Source organism: Salvelinus fontinalis, chromosome 7, assembly GCF_029448725.1.
Source record: "Salvelinus fontinalis isolate EN_2023a chromosome 7, ASM2944872v1, whole genome shotgun sequence".
NCBI lineage: Eukaryota > Metazoa > Chordata > Actinopteri > Salmoniformes > Salmonidae > Salvelinus > Salvelinus fontinalis.
Genome location: NC_074671.1, coordinates 45,908,177 through 45,930,726, shown reverse-complemented (window position 1 = coordinate 45,930,726; position 22,550 = coordinate 45,908,177). Strand labels below are relative to the sequence as shown.

General features: G+C 42.2%; 1 protein-coding gene across 1 annotated transcript in view; it reads left to right on the top strand.

The window, feature by feature from the left end:
• LOC129859524 (alpha-1,6-mannosylglycoprotein 6-beta-N-acetylglucosaminyltransferase A-like) overlaps positions 1-22,550 on the top strand; it is a 110,044-nt gene that overhangs the window by 62,271 nt on the left and 25,223 nt on the right. Inside the window, exon 10 of the mRNA XM_055929386.1 lies at positions 1,866-1,999. Coding sequence (XP_055785361.1) covers positions 1,866-1,999 — 134 coding nt within the window. The remainder of the gene's footprint in view (positions 1-1,865; positions 2,000-22,550) is intronic.

The window sequence follows — 22,550 nt, the reverse complement described above, 5'->3', positions numbered from 1 at the left end:
AAAATGACACAATACATTATTTACCATTAATTTCTATTGGGCACAAAATAATCATGGTAGCATCCACAGGAATATAGAACTGTTAAAAAATGTATTCTATTCTTATTTACAATAAAACCTCATAGTCATTGTATCATTTCAAATCCAAAGTGCTGGAGTACAGGAGCCAAAACAACAACACATGTATCACTGTCCCAATACTTTTGGAGCTCACTGTAGTGCACTAGTTTTGACCAAAGCCCTATTGGACTCTTGTCAAAAGTAGTGCACTGCACTATATAGGGAATAGGGTGCCATTAGGGAGCAGTCTGAGTCTCAAGAGGGAAGAGAATTTGAGAGCGAGGATTGTGTTCCAAGGCCAAAGTGGAAGTGAATGTGGTTGTTCAGGGCAGTGAAAGGACTGTAGGGAGAATTCCAGTGATCGGCTCAGCAGTATTAGTGGTTTTAGAATTTAATGAGGGCAGCCGCCTCTCCTCTCCTGTCACTCTTCTTCCCTCTCGCGCACACACACATGCAAGCAGGCACGCACACACGCAGGCAGGCGCGCACACACACACACACACACACACACACACACACACACACACACACACACACACACACACACACACACACACACACACACACACACACACACACGCATACAGTCACGCATGCATGCACATACACACATTCACTCGGTCTTTCTCTCTCTTTCTGTATCGATCTATGTATTGGTCTATCTCTCTCACACACTCTCACTGCAGAAAACCAATGCTTGCTTCAGTCATCGTATCAACTGTAATCATTATTTGCTGGCTATAATACGCTATCATTTCAGTTTGTCTAATTCTCAATACTACATGGAAATCATTATAAACACATGACTGATATCTTAAAGGCGACAGTTTTGAACTCCTTGCCACTGATCTGAACAATGTTTGAATTACAACCTTTGTCTCCAGTCTACGACAATCTCATTTGAAAGAGTATTTCACCTGAATCTGCGTCTGACAATACCCAAGTGTCTCAAAAACAAAGAGATTTGCATGCTGTGGCTTTAGTCTCACTAGTCTTAAGTTTCCTCATTGTGAATCCATTTCCCATATTTCCTGAGCATCTTGAGAACACACACACTCACACTGTCTTTCTCTCTCTCTTTCTCACGCATGCACACACACCCACCCACCATCTGCGAAACATCTGCCTGGTCAGGAGTGGCCTTGCCTGGGCTCCCAGACTGAGCTTAGCCGGCCCCTCTGATACTCCTGGCTCCTCATCAATTTGATTAATACTCATTATTACACCACCACCCCGCCAAGGGTCAATCAGATGAGTATGTTGGGCTCTGTCCAGAAGGATTAAATATGGAAAGGAATAGTGGTGAAGCATAGCCCGGTGTTTATTTTTAGGCTTTGGACATTTTTTTTTGGTGGGGGGGGTGACTTATTATCTGAAAAAGTATGTGTCAGGGAGACTGAAAGATAGGGACTGAGAGAGGGTGACTGAAAGAGAGCTAGATAGATGGAGAGAGAGAGAGAAAGCTAAAGACTGAGAGGGGAGGGGCTGACAGAGAGGGACTGAGAGAAAGCGAGAGAGAAAAGGTCATGAATGTGTCATTCCATTCCACATGACATCCTTTCTCTGGTCCTCTAATTAGTCATGATGTGTAACCTTTACTGTTCCAGTCTGATCAGTAGGAAGCTCTCTCTGTGCTTTGTATACTATCTGTGACCATGCTGAAGGTGTGGAAAATATATGCATCATGTAATTCATTAACCATTTATTAGTGGTTGAGGCATACAGCTGGAAGTGTGTATTAATGCTATAATGCTATAATAGTGTATTACAGATGTATGCTAACACTATAATGTGGTGTGTGACAGGTGTATGCTGCGGGTTTTGGATTCCTTCGGCACAGAGCCCGAGTTCAACCACGCCCACTATGCTCAATCCAAGGGCCACAAGACCCCCTGGGGCAAGTGGAACCTCAACCCCCAGCAGTTCAACACCATGTTCCGTAAGTACCACCTCATGGTTCTGGGGTGCAGATCTAGGATCAGCTTCTCCTCCCCAATCCTAACCTTAACCATTTAGTGGGGGAAATTCAAAACTGACCCAAGATCAGCGTCTAGGGACAACTTCACCCTACTCCCACCTAATGACAGGGAATGTTCATAAGGCACCAAATGGAAGAAAATGGTCTAAAACAGTGAGGGGCAACCTGTACTCATCCAAGAAAAAGAAAAAACGTTTTTACATTTAATCTTTATTTAACTAGGCAAGTCAGTTAAGAACAAATTCTTATTTACAATGACGGCCTACACCGGCCAAACACGGTTGGCCAATTGTGCTCCGCCCTATGTGACTCCCAGTCATGGCTGGTTGAGATACAACCTGGATTCGAACCAGGGTGTCTGTAGTGACGCCTCAAGCATTGAGATGCAGTGCCTTAGACCGCTGCGCCACTCGGGAGCCCAATAAGACACACACATTTTTGTTTTCTGTTGCAAAACACGTAAAGTTTTCTGTTACATGCCCTAATGAACACGACCCAGGGGTGGGGAGGGAGACTCCACCACCCCAAGGGGTTTTAACCTTTTCCCCATGGCTGATGGAAAGTAAAATGTTACCCAGAATGAATGAATACCCTCCTCCGGTCTCAGTTTCAGTGGTTTGGCCGGCGTCAGGCTGGAATAGCAGACCAGCCTCAATAGACCCTTTATGTTGCGGATAGAGTATGCCATTCTCATACAACACAGGTCTTTTCATGTCATCCAGTTTACTAGCTGCGAGGGTTAGATGATATCTGTAACTAATCAAGCGCACGTCGGTTACACCATGGGTCGAAATGAAACACAGATTTGTTTCGGTGCATCGGGCATGTTGTGTCCCCTTCTCTTGCCTATGGAGAAACATTCACCTTATCCTCAGCGTATTATTTTATATCCTGTCATTACAGCTCTCTTTCCAGGCTTAGGGGAAGTCACTGTATCTCACACTTGTAGTTGTGTAACAACAACAACAATGGTGCTTGAATAAACAAAACTTGTATTTTCAATATGTTAACTCTGAGGGTTGGATTTCCTTCCATCCTAAGACTAAGATGTAACAGAGGACATTAAGACAAAGAAGGCGCCACGGGGGAATCAATCCTAGTCTTGGGTTCCATTCATTACCATTAAGTAGTCTTGCATAAATCACTGGATAAAGAGTGTAGACGAGGGAAAGCGATGAGACAGGAGAAAGCGCTCTGGCCAATGAGACAGGAGAGGGAAAGGGCTCTGGCCAATGAGACAGGAGAGGGAAAGGGCTCTGATCGCCCAGATCTGTTTGTGCTGTCTTGTCTCGCCTGACAGGAGTTATCAAGACAGCACAAACAGATATTTTAGGAACCAGGTTAGCAATGGAACATTTCCAATGTCGTTCTTCTCACCACTGTTCTCCTCTCCAAAACCATAACAACATGTTCACATCTAGAATTGTTTCTCTGCTTCCGGCTAGGTACAGACTCTAGTCCCAGGCTTGTACTGAACAGTTACTATAGCCAGCTATATAACTTGTTCTTCGTCCTCTGGTGTTGTTGTTGTACGCAATAAAACAAAAGGAAAGTCCTTTAGTCTCTGTCTCAGGAAAGAGTACATTCTGACAACCTTATAAGTTACTATTGTCTTTGTTTCGTTCCCATGTATATAATAGTACGATTAAATCAGTTCACAATAGTGCTGAGCGATTAGTGCTTTTTGAGGTCTGTAAGGTTTCGGTTCAATTATTCAAAAATAATCACTGTTTTTGATTTCGATTTCAATATAATTTCTTTTACATTAAATGTACTATGCATTATGTGGGTTGAATGCTGTAATAACACAGGATAAAACAATGAAAGTCCCATTATAGTAGTGACTGCCCATCACTTATTAGCCATAATTTATTAACATTACTTTAACAAAATATATCAGTTGTGTATATTATATTTGCTTTATTTGATGACTTTATTTTTCATTCTAAGTCATCTCTATAAAGCTGCTTATGCAGTTTTGTAGTTCTTCAATGTAAATAAGGCACCCTTTGATAGTTGGTATTCAGTAGTCATAAATCACTTAGATCATTTATTTTCAGGTAGAGATACCGCGCGTTGCAACAGCTGCCTTCTATATTCCCCCTCACCGTCGCGCATTGTTCTCTCTTCCTTAGCAGGCTAAAAGAAACAGACAGGACAAGTAGATGTGCAATGGATTATGGTCATTGTAGTTAATTAACATGTGTGATGCGCTAAACCAGGAGTATTCAACTCTTACCCTACGAGGTCCAGCACCTGCTGGTTTTCTGTTCTACCTGATAATGAATTGCAGACACCTGGTGTCCCAGGTCTAAATCAGTCCCTGATTGCAAAAATCCAGGAATTTTCAATAAACTCCCTGGTTTTCCCGAAATCCCGGTTGGAGGTTTTCCCAGAATCAGGAGGGAATATGCAGAAAGTCTGAAATACTCCAACCAGGATTTCTGTAAAAGCATTTATTGAAATGTTCCGGATTTTTAACAACCCTACAGGTATGTCATATCAAGACGCTAAATAAACAGCATGATCGTTACACAGGTGCCCCTTTATGCTGGTGACAATAAAAGGTCACTCCAAAATGTGCAATTTTGGCACACAACACAATGCCAAAGATGTCTGAAGTTTTGAGGGAGTGTGCAATTGTTATGCTCACTGCAGGAATGTCCACCAGACCTGTTGCCAGAGAATTTAATGTTAATTTCTCTACCATAATTTGGGTAGAGAATTTGCCAGTATGTCTAACTGGCCTCACAACCGCAGACCACGTGTAACCACGCAAGTCCAGGACCTCCACATCCGGCTTCTTCACCTGCGGGATCATCTGAGACCAGTCACCCAGACAGCTGATAAAACTGTGGGTTTGCACAACCAAAGAATTTCTGCACAAACTGTCAGAAACCATCTCAGGGAAGCTCATCTGCGTGCTCGTCGTCCTCACCAGGGTCTTGACCTGACTGCAGTTTAGCGTCGTAACTGACTTCAGTGGGCAAATGCTCACCTTCGATGGCCACTGGCACACTGGAGAAGTGTGCTCTTCACAGATGAATCCTGGTTTCAACTGTACCGGACAGATGGCAAACCGCGTGCATGGTGTTGTGTGGGTGAGCGGTTTGCTGATGTCAGGTTGTGAACACAGTGCTCCATGGTGGTGGGGTTATAGTTGGGCAGGCATAAGCTACGGACAGCAAACACATTTGCATTTTACTGATGGCAATTTTAGTGCACAGAGATGCCTCCATCACCTCATGTTTCAGCATGATAATGCACAGCCCCATGTCTGTACACAATTCCTGGAAGCTGAAAATGTCCCAGTTCTTCCATGGCCTGCATAATCACCAGACATGTCACCCATTGAGCATTTTTGGGATTCTCAGGATCGACGTGTACGTCAGAGTGTTCCAGTTCCCGACAATATCCAGCAACTTCGCACAGCCATTGAAGAGGAGGGGTACAACACTCCACAGCCACAATCAACAGCCTGGTCAACTCTATGCGAAAGAGATGTCACGCTGCATGAGGCAAATGGTCACACCAGATACTGACTGGTTTTCTGATCCACACCCCTACCTTTTTTGAAAGGTATCTGTGACCAACAGATGCATGTCTGTATTCCCCGTCATGTGAATTCCCTCTATGTTTATTTAGCCATTATTTAACGATGAAAATCCGTTAAGAACAAATTCTTATTTACAATGACGGCCTATTGAATTGATTTCAATTGACTGATTTCCTTATTTGAACTGCAACTCAGTAAAATTGTTAATTGTTGCATTTTGCGTTTATATTTTTGTTCCGTGTACATATCTGCCAAATGTGATACTTTTTCTATCACGCAAATGAAGCCAGCTGGTACATACAGGTTATTCATTGTCTGTAGTGAGATTTGATGATTGGTTTGGACGATGCATGATGCCCTCCCAGTTGGCGAATGTGTGACTGACCAACTACACCAAGGGCCTGAGCAGGCCCTTCAAGGGTCCTGTTTCACTGGCCTGAATAGTGTGTGTGTGTGTGTGTGTGTGTGTTTGAGGGGTCCGCTGGAACACTCTCCTACATCTATCCCCGGCCATCCATCTGTACAGTTATAAACAGGCAAAGGGATTAACACACCCCCTTCAGTGAGCAAATGTTTCCCCTGCTCTTGCTCCAGCTGGTACATGGCTTAGCCTGGCTGTTCTGTTACTCTGGCTCTTGGCTTCCATCACCTGCCCAGGGCTGGCGGACACAAACACATGCAAGTCCATTTCCAAGTGGACTAATGTATAGGCCCGTCCCATATGGCACCCTATTCCCTATATAATGCACTACTTTTGACCCTATTTCCTATATAGTGCACTATGTCTGACAAGGCTCTGGTCAAAAGTAGTGCACTGCAATAGGGTGCCATTTGGTATGGATTTGTGAGTTCTGGGAGTGAGCACTTCATATGGTTTAAAGTTCTAAGAACAAACCAGAACTATCGTAAGTTTCAAGTGTTGTGTTATTAGTCGTATGTACGGGATACGTATGGTATACGTCGTCCAGCAAAATGCTTACTGGCAGGTTCCTTCTCGACAATGATACAACAATAAGAAATAATAAAAGATAAGAATACAAACTCAAATGGCAGTAGAATAGAATACAATTTTAGCATAAGTATAATACAGGAAGGCACAATTTATTATTTACACGTGTATTGGGGAAGGGGGGGATGGGGGGAAAGTGTATAAATTGAGCAGTATAATAAGAGTCTGGTAGCAGCGTTTGTGATGTGTGTGCATGAGTGAGTGAGTGTGTGCGCGTGCGTGCATGGGTGAGTGCATGTGTGCTAAGGTGCGGAGAATCCGAGCAGAGCCCTTTGATGTGGGAAATGCATTGACGTGTATACACCACCCACTGTCCATGGTTTGATGTATTCCATACCCAACTCCTGAGATGACACTGCAGTAGTCTAGAGATTTAACTTAAGTTAGGGGAAATTTCCAACTCTACTTTGTCTGTCTCATCTGTCAGAGCTCACAGGGACAGGTATCAGGGGCCGTATGCATCAAGCATTTCAGAGTAGGACTGCTGATCTAGAATCAGTTTTTTCTTTTATCTTTTAGATCATATTTAATGAGATTTTATGGACACAGGGGACCTGATCCTAGATCAGTACTCCTACTCTGAGGGGCTTTGTGAATATGGGCACAGGAGCACAGCGCAATGGAGCATTTAGAGGTCTTCAGCCAAGGTCCCCAGGACTAGCCCTCCCCGTCTAGTCCAGTCTTCTCTGTTTGTCTTCGGAAGACCAGCCCTGGGTCGGGTTTACCAGGTGCCAAATGTAAGAAAACTAACTAAAACAAGGACTGCTATTCCTGGACTTGTCCAACAAGAAACCTTAATTTCCGTTTTCCATTGCAAAGCGTGAATAAAAATATTTGTTGCGTGCCCTAATGAACACATCCCGGCTGTTGTCAGAGGGAAACTCCCCTCTGTAAAATGCTGAAGTTGATTACAGTGATGTTTATCTCTTCTTAGCCTCTGCCGATTCCCCAACAACCCGGATGTTCCGTTTTCAGGGGAAATGTCAAGAGAGCCTGTGACGCGACTTCTGCTTTTGGACATTAACAAGGAGGCACTCCAAACTAAATGGAAACTAAATGTCGAACTGAAATTGTCTTGGTAGATCAAAAGCTGTCTCTGTATGTTCAGCCAATTGTCATTTTAATATAATTTCACGTTAAGGTCTATCAAAACTTATGCAGAATAGAATTTCATGCTAGAATTGTTTGTCTTTCATTTTCAACATCTTTCAATTTAACATTCATTAAGCCCTACAGAAAAGCATATGGCCTCAGTGCACTTTCTTAAATTTCTTATCAAGCAGATGGTTATTTCCTTTTTTGCCTTTGCTACTTTTCCCCTTTTCATTTTAAATCTGCTCTTCCACCTCAGGAAAAACACTGAACTGAAATTACCTAAATGAAAACAAACAAGCAGGGGAAATGCAGAAAGCAGAGGAGATTTGAAAGGGGCGTGCATTTAGTCTAGAGTAGATTAACCTAACGTAGCAGGCGTAAAAGACACACCTGAATTTCACTTTAAGGCCTAACAAAACCTATGCAGAATATAATTGCATTTCACGCTATAATTTTTTGTCTTTCAATTTCAACATCTTTCAATTTCACATTCAACAAGCCACACAGAAACGCATATGGCCTCAGTGCACTTTCTTAAATTTCTTATCAAGCAGATGGTGTTTTCCTTTTTTGCCATTTAAAAATTCAGGCAGAAATAAACATCTGATTATGATGAATTATGGCCAGATGACAGCTGTGAAGTAGTCATCCTTCCTTGGCCAGGAGCTACGATAAGGACCCAGTGAAATGGGATGCTACAGAATGAGGGCACCGGCTGCTTTCCCTACCCCTCCTTTGATTAGGAACGGTTGCATTATTTTATAAGCATAAACCAGAGGGGCCAAGTCCATCGAGTAAAGCCCAGAGAGTCATCCCAAATTCCAGCCTATTCCATCCTATACCCTATGAACTGGTCCTATGGGCCCTGGTAAAAAGTAGTCCACTATACACAGCGAGTGAGGGGGACACGGAGAGTGAGGGAGAGACGGACGGAGAGTGCGATAATAAAAGATGTAGGGATAGAGATAAAGAGAGAGAGAAGATACCTGCCAAATAATGTGAGTGCTCATCTCTAAGAACAACAGGTTCAGCCTTATCCTTTGTGCCAGTGCTGCTCTGGGCTGGGCCTGCTTGGCTGTTTGCATTAATTTAGCATTTCCTCCTCAATGGGATACAAAGTGCTGAGTCAGGGGGTCTCTGTCTCTCTCAGTCTGTCTCTCGCTCTGTCTCTGAGTGTGTCTCTCTCTCTCTCTCTCGATACACATAAGCCCTGGTGATGACTTAACTGAGCCTTGTGCATTCCATACCCTTTACACCCCTCCCTGACAACGCTAATGAATGGACAACATGCTGGCTTCCTGGGAGCGTGCGTGTGGTGGGGCCGTGTGTGTGTGTACGACAACCCTATGGTAGTTAGTGAGGGTTGTTCATTAAGCAGGATGTGTTCTTTTTTTCCCTTGTTCTTTCTGTCCCTTATGCAAGGTATGGAGGCAACCATTGTGGAGTGACAGCTCATAATCAGAAGGTGCTTAAGATTAATTTCCATCCCACAACTTCAAGTTTTTCAAGTTACAGTGAAATGCCTTTCTTGCAAGCTCTAACCCCAACAATGCAATAATCAATAACAATGTAATACTAAAAATAGAAGGTAGAAGAAAAAAACAAGATAAAAAAAAAATAAGAAGAGCACGGTAAAGGAAGTAAGAATACTATATACGGGGTCAGATCCAGTACCATATGGATCGATAGATGTAGAGACAGTTGAAGTCAGAAGTTTACATACACCTTAGCCAAATACATTTAAACACAGTTTTTCACAATTCCTGACATTTAATCCTAGTAAAGATTCCCTGTTTTAGGTCAGTTAGGATCACCACTTTGTTTTAAGAATGTGAAATGTCAGAATAATAGTAGAGAGAATTATTTATTTCAGCTTTTATTTCGATCATCACATTTCCAGTGGGTCAGAAGTTTACATACACTCAATTAGTATTTGGTAGCATTGCCTTTAAATTGTTTAAAACTTGGGTCAAATGTTTCGGGTAGCCTTCCACAAGCTTCCCACGATAAGTTGGGTGAATTTTGACCCATTCCTCCTGACAGAGCTGGTGTAACTGAGTCAGGTTTGTAGGCCTCCTTACTCGCACACGCTTTTTCAGTTCTGCCCACAAATGTTCTCTGGGATTGAGGTCAGAGCTTTGTAATGGCCACTCCAATACCTTGACTTTGTTGTCCTTAAGCCATTTTGCCACAACTTTGGAAGTATGTGGGGTCATTGTCCATTTGGAAGACCCATTTGCGACCAAGCTTTAACTTCCTGACTGATGTCTTGAGATGTTGCTTCAATATATCCACATAATTTTCCTCATGATGCCATCTATTTTGTGAAGTGCACCAGACCCTCCTGCAGCAAAGCACCCCCGCAACATGATGCTGCCACCCCCGTGCTTCACGGTCGAGATGGTGTTCTTTGGCTTGCAAGCCTCCCCCTTTTTCCTCCAAACATAACGATGGTCATTATTTTTTATTTATTTTATTTCACCTTTATTTAACCAGGTAGGCAAGTTGAGAACAAGTTCTCATTTACAATTGCGACCTGGCCAAGATAAAGCAAAGCAGTTCGACACATACAACAACACAGAGTTACACATGGAGTAAAACAAACATACAGTCAATAATACAGTAGAGAAATAAGTCTATATACAATGTGAGCAAATGAGGTGAGATAAGGGAGGTAAAGACAAAAAAAGGCCATGGTGGTGAAGTAAATACAATATAGCAAGTAAAACACTGGAATGGTAGATTTGCAGTGGAAGAATGTGCAAAATAGAAATAATGGGGTGCAAAGGAGCAAAATAAATAAATAAATACAGTAGGGGAAGCGGTAGTTGTTTGGGCTAAATTATAGATGGGCTATGTACAGGTGCAGTAATCTGTGAGCTGCTCTGACAGCTGGTGCTTAAAGCTAGTGAGGGAGATAAGTGTTTCCAAAAAGTATGATCTTTTTCCCCATGTGCAGTTGCAAACCATAGTCTGGCTTTTTTATGGCAGTTTTGGAGCAGTGGCTTCTTCCTTGCTTAGCGGCCTCTCAGGTTGTGTCGATATAGGACTCGTTTTACTGTGGATATAGATACTTTTGTACCGGTTTCCTCCAGCATCTTTAGAAGGTCCTTTCCTGTTATCCTGGGATTGATTTGCACTTTTCGCACCAAAGTACATTCATCTCCTTCGTAAGCGGTATGACGGCTGCGTGGTCCCATGGTGTTTATACTTGCATACTATTGTTTGTACAGACGAAAATGGCACCTTCAGGCGTTTGGAAATTGATCCCAAGGTTGAACCAGACTTGTGGAGGTCTACAATTTTTTGGGTGTATTTCTTTTGATTTTCCCATGATGTCAAGCAAAGAGGCACTGAGTTTGAAGGTAGGCCTTGAAATGCATCCACAGGTACACCTCCAATTGACTCAAATTATGTCAATTAGCCTATCAGAAGCTTCTAAAGCCATGACATCGTTTTCTGGAATTTTCCAAGCTGTTTAAAGGCACAGTCAACTTAGTGTATGTAAACTTCTGACCCACTGGAATTGTGATTAAGTGAAATAATCTGTCTGTAAACAATTGTTGGAAAAATGACTTGTGTCATACACATAGTAGATGTCCTAACCGACTTGCCAAAACTGTAGTTTGTTTACAAGACATTTGTGGAGTGGTTGAAAAACGAGTTTTAATGACTCCAACCTAAGTGTATGTAAACTTCTGACTTAAACAGTACACTAAATTACCAAAAGTAGGTGGTCTGTTCGTCGAACATCTCATTCCAAAATCATGGGCATTAATATGGAGTTGGTCCCCCCTTTGCTTCTATACATTATTTATGTTCATAGAATTGGCAATCACTTTTCAAACAAAGTTTTAATTGTCCTATGTTCTCCAGTAACAACACTTGGCTGTCCTCACTCGCTGCTGCTGCCTTTCTTTATTTTTAGTGACCAACTTTATTTGTATTTTTTTTTTTACTCCAGAGGGGCGGTTACAGGTACAAAAAAAAATCAAAGAAATGCCTACAATGATAACCCCAACCCATTTCCCCCCTCAGTCCCCATCCACCAGCCCGCATCCTCCAGCCCCACCCGGAATCCATGTTTCTCACCTGCCAGAAGGGGATCCATGGAAAGCATTGAGACAATAGATATTCTGCCAGTTAAATCAACCAGTATAATATTCCATCTAGTAGAGTTTGGATTGATTTGAGCATTCTGTTAAAAGTTTCTGGCAGTGGTTTTATCTAAGGAGGGAAATACAGTGTATTTACTCCCAAATATTTAAAATGGAAAACAAAGGAGGTTTCCATAAGTAGAGGTGGAGTCCTCCATCTGGGTCTTGAGAGGCCCTAGGGATGATTTGGTTAGGTATATCTTGAGATATATCTTGAGATCAAGCTGAATTTATCTATGATCTTCTCTTTTAAATATGGCTGAGGGATTGGTATATAGTATTTTGATCATATTAATGAAATTGGAGCCAATTTCCATATGTTCCTAGCACAGGAGGCTGCTGGGGGGAGGACGGCTCATAATAATGGCTGGAAAGGAGTAAATGGAAACCTTGTGATCGATACCATTCCATTTATTCCGTTCCAGCCATTACTGTGAACCCGTCTTCCCCAATTAAGGTGCCACCGACCGCCTGTGGATAATACAGCCCAAGGAGCTGTTGTATCTAATGAAACATCTAAGATATGTAATAGTCAATGGTTATCCGAGGATAAACACTTTTTATCAAACCTGCTTTATAGGGCTGCACGATTTGGACAAAATATCGAATTGCCTTTTTTTTGTGTGCCAGATATTGGAATTGAGATTATGATTTGCGATTTTCAAACACTTGGCTGAAAACTTTCTAGGCCAGGGGTGCCGCTAGCGGCACTCCTCCCACATTCCACTGAAAAGGCAGGGCGCGAAATTCAATTATTATTATTTTTTTTAATATTTAACTTTCACACATTAACAAGTCCAATACAGCTAATGAAAGATACAGATCGTGTGAATCCAGCCAACATGTCCGATTTTTAAAATGTTTTACAGGGAAGACACAATATGTAAATCTATTAGCTAAACACCTTTGCAAAAGAAACCATTTTTTCTTTGTCCACCAACACCAGTAGCTATCACCCATTCGGCTAAACTAAGATATTGATAGCCACTAACCAAGAAAAAACCTCATCAGATGACAGTCTGATAACATATTTATGGTATAGGATAGGTTTTGTTAGAAAAATGTGCATATTTCAGGTAGAAATCATAGTTTACAATTGCACCCACCGTCACAACTAGACTAGAATAAATACATAGAGCAACGTGTATTACCTAATTACTAATCATCAAACATTTCGTAAAAATACACAGCATACACTAATCAAAAGACACAGATCCTGTGAATACAGACAATATTTCAGATTTTCTAAGTGTCTTACAGCGAAAACACAATAAATCGTTATATTAGCATACCACATGTGCAAACATTACCAGAGCATTGATTCTAGCCAAAGAGAGCGATAACGTCAACATCGCCAAAATATATTAATTTTTTCACTAACCTTCTCAGAATTCTTCAGATGACACTCCTGTAACATCATATTACAACATACATATAGAGTTTGTTTGAAAATGTGCATATTTAGCCACCAAAATCATGGTTAGACAATGACAAAAGTTGCCCAGCTGGTCAGAAAATGTCGTGCGCCATATTAGACAGTGATCTAGTCGTATACATAAATACTCATAAACGTGACTAAAAAATATAGGGTGGACAGCGATTGATAGACAATTTAATTCTTAATACAATCGCTGATTTACATTTTTTTAATTATCCTTACTTTTCAATACAGTTTGCGCCAAGCGAAGCTACGTCTAACAAAATGGCGTCATAAGCGATTAACATTTTTCGACAGAAACACGTTTTATCATAATAAATTGTTCTTACTTTGAGCTGTTCTTCCATCAGAATCTTGGGCAAAGAATCCTTTCTTGGGTCTAATCGTCTTTTGGTCGAAAGCTGTCCTCTTGCCATGTGGAAATGCCCACTGCGTTCGGCATGAACTGGAAACGTGCCCAGAGATTCAAAGTGTCTCAGAAATAAATGTCCCAAAATCGCACTAAACGGATATAAATTGCTATAAAACGGTTTAAATTAACTACCTTATGATGTCTTTAACACCTATTACAAGTAAAAACATGACCGGAGAAATATTACTGGCTACACTAATGCTTGGAAAAAGAGCAGATCGGTGTCCACCGCGCGTCCGGCGCAGCTGGAAAAGAGTTACTACCTACACGTTGATCTGTTTTATAGAGGCTGTGATTGCGCAATCGACACCATTCAAAGCATCATCACGTAAAGACATCCAGGGGAAGACGTAAGCAGTGTCTGTATCCTCATAGCATTCACGGGGACCTTTTAAACTGACTCCAGATCAGGGGCCAAGATGTGTGAAATCTGACTCCATGTCAGGGAAATTGCTGTAGAATGAGTTCTGTTCCACTCAGAGACAAAATTTCAACGGCTATAGAAACTAGAGACTGTTTTCTATCCAATAATAATAATAATATGCATATTGTACGAGCAAGAATTGAGTAGGAGGCCTTTTTGAAATGGGCACCTTTTTCTCTGGCTACTCAATACTGCCCCTTGAGCCCAAAGAGGTTAAAACAAGTGTCAGGGTAGAGAACATCCCTTCTTAAAATGAGATAATATGAATGAATACATACTGCACTAACTAAATACAAAACCAAATGAAACAAATATATTTCCCACATCTATATAAGCTGCATATGTTAATCGATAGGATTATAACCCCTAGATGTTAACAAACATACATTTATAACATGATCATAAAATATAGTGTGCTATAAGCGCAGCACTTATTAATTAATAACATTATGATTTCCTATTTTACTATTATGAGTTCTTAAATAACATAAGTTAATTATTTATTCAGGCAGCCACAGGCTGCAAATGGAATGCGACGCTTATGATTGAGCCGACTTATAAATAATTACACAATCATTTGTATAATTGAAATGATAAGTCAAAGAGCCTTAAAAATATATTTTGTATACATTTGCAAACATTTCTAAAAACCTGTTTTTGCTTTGTCATTATGGGGTATTGTGTGTAGATTGAGGGGGGGAAAAACTATTTTTATCAATTTTAGAATACGGCTGTAACATAACAAAATGTGGAAAAAGTCAAGGGGTCGGAATACTTTCAGAAGGCACCGTATATAGTAAACTTGCTAGCAACTTCAGTGGATGTTGAACACATTTCTACCTGCAAATGAACACATTTCTATAGGCAAATGTGTTAAATTATAGCCATGGCAAAAGGGATTATTAAATTGGGGCTCTATGCGTTCTCTGGAAAATAATGGAACTCCGTGGAAGGTTAGGAAGGAACACACCTTCCAAGTCATTCATTATTTTCCATAAAATGCATATCTCCTGATGGACTTTGCTGCTGTCGGGCGCATATTTTACCATGTAATCGTCGCAAAGTAGGGGATGGTTATTCTTTAAATTATTTAATACATTTGTCGTGTTGCTTCTTGTTGTCGCCACAACTGAGGCATTTTTTGCACAACACTTGCTTGTTGTTGACATCGGTTTGCCTGTAGCCAAAATACTCCCATACCACTGAAAATGCACCCTTTGGCACCAAAACGGCATTCTCGTTAGCACAAGCAGAGAAAACTCATGTTCCCGCTACACACTGAGGTAAAGCCACAGAGTTTCTAAACCTCATACTGTACTGTCTTTGGTGAAGTCCTTTCTCTCCTCACCAGCATCTAACTGCGCACTAGAAGTGGGGACACTTGTGATTGGCCAGCATGTGAATGCCATGCAGAGAGTGAGAGAGCCCGCTTGTGATTGGTCAGCATCCTCTGCATGTAGAGATTGAATGAACAGAGTCTAGCGCATCTAATTGGAGGAGGTACTGTAGTGTAGTTTTTGTTGTATTAATAGAGTTTTAAAGAAAGGAGAAAATCACAGCCTCTTGCGATATGGGTATTGAACGTCAATATCGCAATTTCGATCCGAATTCGATTAATCGCGCAGCCCTATAACTTTGTTCCATGTGGACCAATTTGGGTAAGTAAGTCTCGAGATGGGATGACAACATTAAACTGTTTTCCAAAATATTTGTTAATATCAAAGATAGGTGGCTATAATGAGAACATTGGTTGGCATCCTCTTGTGAACAGCTGTATTAATCATTTCAAGCAATAGTGAAGCAATTGATTGTAACATTTTTAAATAGACCTCGGGAGGAATAGGTCCCATCTAGGTGATTTGCCTTTATTCATGCTATCCAATGCCCTTTTGAGTTCATTAAGAGAGATTTGAGCTCCCAGCGAGGTGGCTTCCTCTGTTGCGAGAAGTGGAGTTCTTCGTTATTTTAAAAAGGACTTAGTCTGGCTTGGTGTGGATTTACAATCAGAAGTGTATAGTTCTTGATAGAAGCGGGAGAATCTTTCATTGATTCATTTGGATTCAGATAGTAATTCCCGTTTCAGATTCAATAGTTGCTATATCATCTAATTGATCATTACTGCGTAGCAGTAATGGGACGATTACCATGGAAGTAATGGTTGGATCTAACTATGGATGGCAAATTCTGCTCTGTCTTATCATAAAATGAAGTTCTATCTTGACTTTGGAAAGAGTAATAGCTACCTGATCTGAAAAGAGTGTTTGTTGAGAACGCTCTAACACAATTAAAACCCCCTAGAGTCAATTTCTGCGGTCCCGCAAAATTCTAATTAGCATAGTAAAAAAAATCCCCCATTTAAAAATCGGTCAGTTTTTTTTGCATTGGATGCATCACAATCCACCGCATCCGCCGATGTTGCACATCTGCAGAGCTAGAGCGGAGTTTGTCAGACCATGAGACACCCTGAAAATCGTCTTCTCACGAAAACGTCTGTAGTGTCCGAACGGTTTGGCCTACAAACTATTATGAACACAATGATGTTCTCCATTTTTGTCCTACTACCCCCACAAGCGTCTAAGGACTTGTCTGAAGTTGGTACAGCCGATCTGCCAATTTCTGTCTGTAACGTCCGAACATTTTGGGCTACACACCCTCTGTGGAAAGGTGAGTCTGTTTTGCTCTAGGATGCTCACAAGCCTCACATATCTCATCTGAAGGTCCCCCGGTACCAGTTTAAAATATGAACGCATCATGCTGACTGCAGGAATGTCCACCAGAGCTGTTGCCATAGAATTTAATGTTAATATCTCTGCCATAAGCCACCTCCAATGTTGTTTTAGAGAATTTGGCAGTATGTCCAACTGACCTCACAACCGCAGACCATGTGTAACCAGGCCAGCCCAGGAGCTCCACATCCAGCTTCTTCACCTGCGGGATCGTCTGAGATCAGCCACCCGGACAGCTGATGAAACTGTGGGTTTGCACAACCAAAGAATTTCTCCACAAACTGTCAGAAACCATCTCAGGGAAGCTCACCTGCGTGCTCGTCGTCCTCACCAGGGTCTTGACCTGACTGCAGTTCGGTGTCGTAACCGACTTCAGTGGGCAGATGCTCACCTTCGATGGCCGCTGGCACGCTGGATGAATCCTAGTTTCTACTGTACCGGGCAGATGGCAGACAGCGTGTATGGCGTTGTGTGGGCGAGCGGTTTGCTGATGTCAACATTGTGAAAAGAGTGCCCCATGGTGACGGTGGGGTTATGGTTGGGCAGGTATAAGCTACAGACAACAAACACAATTGCATTTCATCTATGGCAATTTGAATGCACAGAGATACCGTGATGAGATCCTGAGGCCCATTGTAGTGCCATTCATCCGCCTCGTGTTTCGGCATGATAATGCACGGACCCATGTTGCAAGGATCTGGTACACAATTCCTGTAAGCTGAAAATGTCCCAGTTCTTCCATGGTCTGCATACTCAACAGACATGTCACCGATTGAGCCTGTTTGGGATGCTCTGGATCAATCTGTACGACAGTGTTTAGTTTCCTGCAAATATCCAGTAACTTCGCACAACCATTTCAAGAGGTGTGGGACAACATTCCACAGGTCACAATCAACAGCCTGATCAACTCTATGCGAACGAGACGCATGAGGCAAGTGGTGGTCACACCATATACTCACTGGTTTTCTGATCCACCTCTTACCTTTAAAATATATATATCTATAAGTAATCTGTGACCAACAGTCTGTATTCCCAGTCATGTAAAATCCATAGATTAGGGCCTAATGGATATAAGGAAATCAGTCAATTGAAATACAGTTGTGGCCAAAAGTTTTGAGAATGACACAAATATAAATTTTCACAAAGTTTGCTGCTTCAGTGTCTTTAGACACTGTGTCTTTCTTTTTGCAATCCGCCCTGGCATGCTGTCAATTAACTTCTGGGCCACATCCTGACTGATGGCAGCTCATTCTTGCATAATCAATGCTTTGAGTTTGTCAGAATTTGTGGGATTTTGTTTGTCCACCCGCCTCTTGAGGATTGACCACAAGTTCTCAATGGGATTACGGTCTGGGGAGTTTCCTGGCCATGGACCCAAATAACGATGTTTTGTTCCCCGAGCCACTTACTTATCACTTTTGCCATATGGCAAGGTGCTCCATCATGCTGGAAAAGGCATTGTTCGTCACCAAACTGTTCCTGGATGGTTGGGAGGAGTTGCTCTCGGAGGATGTGTTTGTACCATTCTTTATTCATGGCTGTGTTCTTAAGCAAAATTGTGAGTGAGCCCACTCCCTTGGCTGAGAAGCAACCCCGCACATGAATGGTCTCAGGATGCTTTACTGTTGGCATGACACAGGACTGATGGTAGCGCTCACCTTGTCTTCTCCGGGCAAGCTTTTATCCAGATGCCCCAAACAATCCGTAAGGGGATTCATCAGAGAAAATGACTTTACCCCAGTCCTCAGCAGTCCAATCCCTGTACCTTTTGCAGAATATCAGTCTGTCCCTGATGTTTTTCCTGGAGAGAATTGGCTTCTTTGCTGCCCTTCTTGACACCAGGCCATCCTCCAAAAGTCTTTGCCTCACTGTGCATGCAGATGCACTCACACCTGCCTGCTGCCATTCCTGAGCAAGCTCTGTACTGGTGGTGCCCGGATCCCGCAGCTGAATCAACTTTAGGAGACGGTCCTGGCGCTTGCTGGACTTTCTTGGGCGCTCTGAAGCCTCCTTCACAACAATTGAACCGCTCTCCTTGAAGTTCTTGATGATCCGATAAATGGTTGATTTAGGTGCAATCTTACTGGTAGCAATATCCTTGCCTGTGAAGCCCTTTTTGTGCAAAGCAATGATGACGGGACGTGTTTCCTTGCAGGTATCCATGGTTGACAGAGGAAGATCAATGATTCCAAGCACCACCCTCCTTTTGAAGCTGTTATTCGAACTCAATCAGCATGACAGAGTGATGTCCAGCCTTGTCCTCATCAAAACTCACACCTGTGTTAACGAGAGAATCACTGACATGATGTCAGCTGGTCCTTTTGTGGCAGGGCTGAAATGCAGTGGAAATGTTTTTGGGGGATTCAGTTCATTTGCATGGCAAAGAGGGACTTTGCAATTAATTGCAATTCATCCGATCCCTCTAAATACCATTCTGGAGTATATGCAAATTGCCCTCATACAAACTGAGGCAGCAGACTTTGTGAAAATCAATATTTGTGTCATTCTCAAAACTTTTGGCCACGACTGTACATGACCTTTTGATGCACTGTTGTAAAGTGGCTGTTCCACTGGATGTCATAAGGTGAATGCACCAATTTGTAAGTCGCTCTGGATAAGAGCGTCTGCTAAATGACTTAAATGTAAATGTAATGAACTGTAAATCAGTAAAATCGTTGAAATTGGTGCATGTTGCGTTTATATTTTTGTTCAGTGTATATATGGGGATAGTTTAATGGCAAAAATAAGCGGTCAAATGCATGTCCCAAAAAAATGTGATTCCTGATCTTTGCTATATCTCTCAGATATAGGACGGACACTTCTGAACAAACTTCCTTTAGATTTTTTGGGGTGACTGTGGTTCCATTTAGTGAATGCTATTCAATGCGTTTCTATGGGCTAATAGCAGTAAGGACAAATTCCAATGTTTTTTTTTGAATACTTAATGGGACCTTAAGATTCCCAATAAAATAGCAAAATGATCCTTGGTATGACCTTAAAGCAATTCCATATAGCTTAGTAGAACCCCCCAGTTGTTTTTTTATAAAACCTTTGGTGGCATCCCTTAATCCGGGGGTCATCAAATTATTTGAAAATAAGTCTGTTAATTCATAGTTATTTTGCAAAAGAAGCCACGCATTTCAATGCATGCCAACGGAACCGGAACAAAGTCTCCTGCTGCGTTTCTGACCGTATCCAGTCAGCTTGAGTGCAAGACGTTTTCCAATTACCTTTTATGACTTCCACAAAATTACCCAAATTTCATTATGCATGGTTTGCCTGCTATGAAGTGCCGAGCCCGGGTGTGTGTCTTGTTTTGGCCGGCTGATTGAAGTCGACTGGCCTGGCATCTTGGCATAGTCCAGCTGGGCCCACAAACCTTTTCTGCAGACTGTCACGTCCACTTATACACTGAGTGATGACAGAGGCCTCCCTTTTCCTTCTCCCCAGCGCTATTATTATTTGGAAAAATGATTTGTACAGTTATTCTTTTTTTACACAGACTCTGTCACATGTAACAGTAAAGGAAGGTTTTGGAATAGGTATCTAACTACAGGGGGGTTGGTGCCCTATTCCCTTTAGCTATTCCCTTTATTGCACTAGTGCCCCCCCCCCCCCCAGACCTCTAATCAAAAGTTGTGCACTATATAGGGAATAGGGTGCCACAGACCCTGGTCAAAAGTAGTGCACAACATCTTTAATAGGGGGCCATTTCATACGTTTTTTTGTATATATATATATTTTTTTCACCTTTATTTAACCAGGTAGGCTAGTTGAGAACAAGTTCTCATTTACAACTGCGATCTGGCCAAGATAAAGCAAAGCAGTGTGACACAAACAACAACACAGAGTTACACATGGAATAAACAAGCGTACATTCAATAACACAATAGAAGAAAAAAAAAAGTCTATATACAGTGTGTGCAAATGGCGCAAGGAGGTAGGCAATAAATAGGCCCTGGTAGAGAAGTAATTACAATTTAGCAGATTAACACTGGAGTGATAAATGAGCAGATGATGATGTGCAAGTAGAGATATTGGTGTGCAAAAGAGCAGAAAGTAAATAAAAACAGTATGGGGATGAGGTAGGTAGATTGGGTGGGTAATTTATAGATGGACTATGTACAGCTGCAGCGATCGGTTAGCTGCTCAGATAGCTGATGTTTAAAGTTAGTGAGGGAAATATAAGTCTCCAGCTTCAGCGATTTTTGCAATTCGTTCCAGTCACTGGCAGCAGAGAACTGGAAGGGAAGGCGGCCAAAGGAGGTGTTGGCTTTGGGGATGACCAGTGAGATATACCTGCTGGAGCGCGTGCTACGGGTGGGTGTTGTTATCGTGACCAGTGAGCTGAGATAAGGCGGCGCTTTACCTATCATAGACTTATGTAGCGAGGGCCAGCCGACTAGAGCATACAGGTCGCAGTGGTGGGTGGTATAAGGGGCTTTGGTAACAAAACGGATGGCACTGTGATAGACTGCATCCAGTTTGCTGAGCAGAGTATTGGAAGCTATTTTGTAGATGACATCGCCGTCTTCCCTACATGGGGGTGAGAGGAGGGAGAGCATGCAGTGCACATCCCATCCCCGCTCGTATTGAGGAATGCTCTCTGCTGTGTTGAAAGATTTAACTCGTGTTGTCCTAACACATCCCTTTCCCACCTGGGCCGTAGAGGCTGACGGCAGCTCCCTCTCTCACCCACTTTTCCTCCTTCTCAGTCGGCTCGGAGGGAGGCCAGCCTCCATTATCACCACATCGCGTGGTGGCCGTGAATTTCTCCCCCAACACGTCGTCTCTGCACACGATTTACTGGCGCTCTGCAATGGCTCTAAAATAGCAGTAAACTCCCTCGAGGAGCGTATATTAAATCACTTCCACAAACGGCTTCATGCAACAACTTAACAGGCCCGGTGGAGAAGGAACACGTAGCCTAAAACCCTCCCCTTTCTAGAAGCAGAGAATGTAGTGTAGGTCTGTAAGAGGGATACACTTCAGATGGTCCAAGTCCATCAAGCAAAGCCCAGAGAGTCAGGATGAGAAGCATCCCAAATAGCACCCCTTACCCTATATAGTGCACTACTTTTGACCAGGCCCCATAGGACCAGCATGGTCAAAAGTATACTGCCATGTGGGCTTTGGGACTCAACCTAGTTTTATTTCAATTTGATTTTTGGGGGGGTCACGGAAGCCCCCATTTAAAAAAAAAATAATTTGCACTATCCGAGTCTTGCATTGTCTTAATTTTCATATCTCTGTATGTGCCGTTGCCCATTTCTGACCTGTTGCCAAGCTCATTTCCATAGTTACAGTACCACCATCCATTTCACAATGAAGCAACTGAATACTAAGGCTCTAATCATAGAACGTTAAATCATCAATTCACATTTAATTAACAAATTACATTTTCTTCTCTTTTATTCTGTAGATCCCCTTACATAATTGTATTGTTTTATGATGGGACAGATGTGGATGCAGATGAGGGAGAGCAAGAGGGGCACAGAAATGATTTAAGGAATAGACAGTTGACCGAGACTCAAACACCCGTCTCCATGGGGGCACGTGTGGTCCGGATTTGGGAGCGTTACCGCTGCGCCAGACTCCAGCGCACCACTTCACATTTCTATGTGGAACTGTGTTCATTGGTTAACATAAGCCTCATATTTACTTTCCACTTCTAGGCATGAGTCAGACGACTACT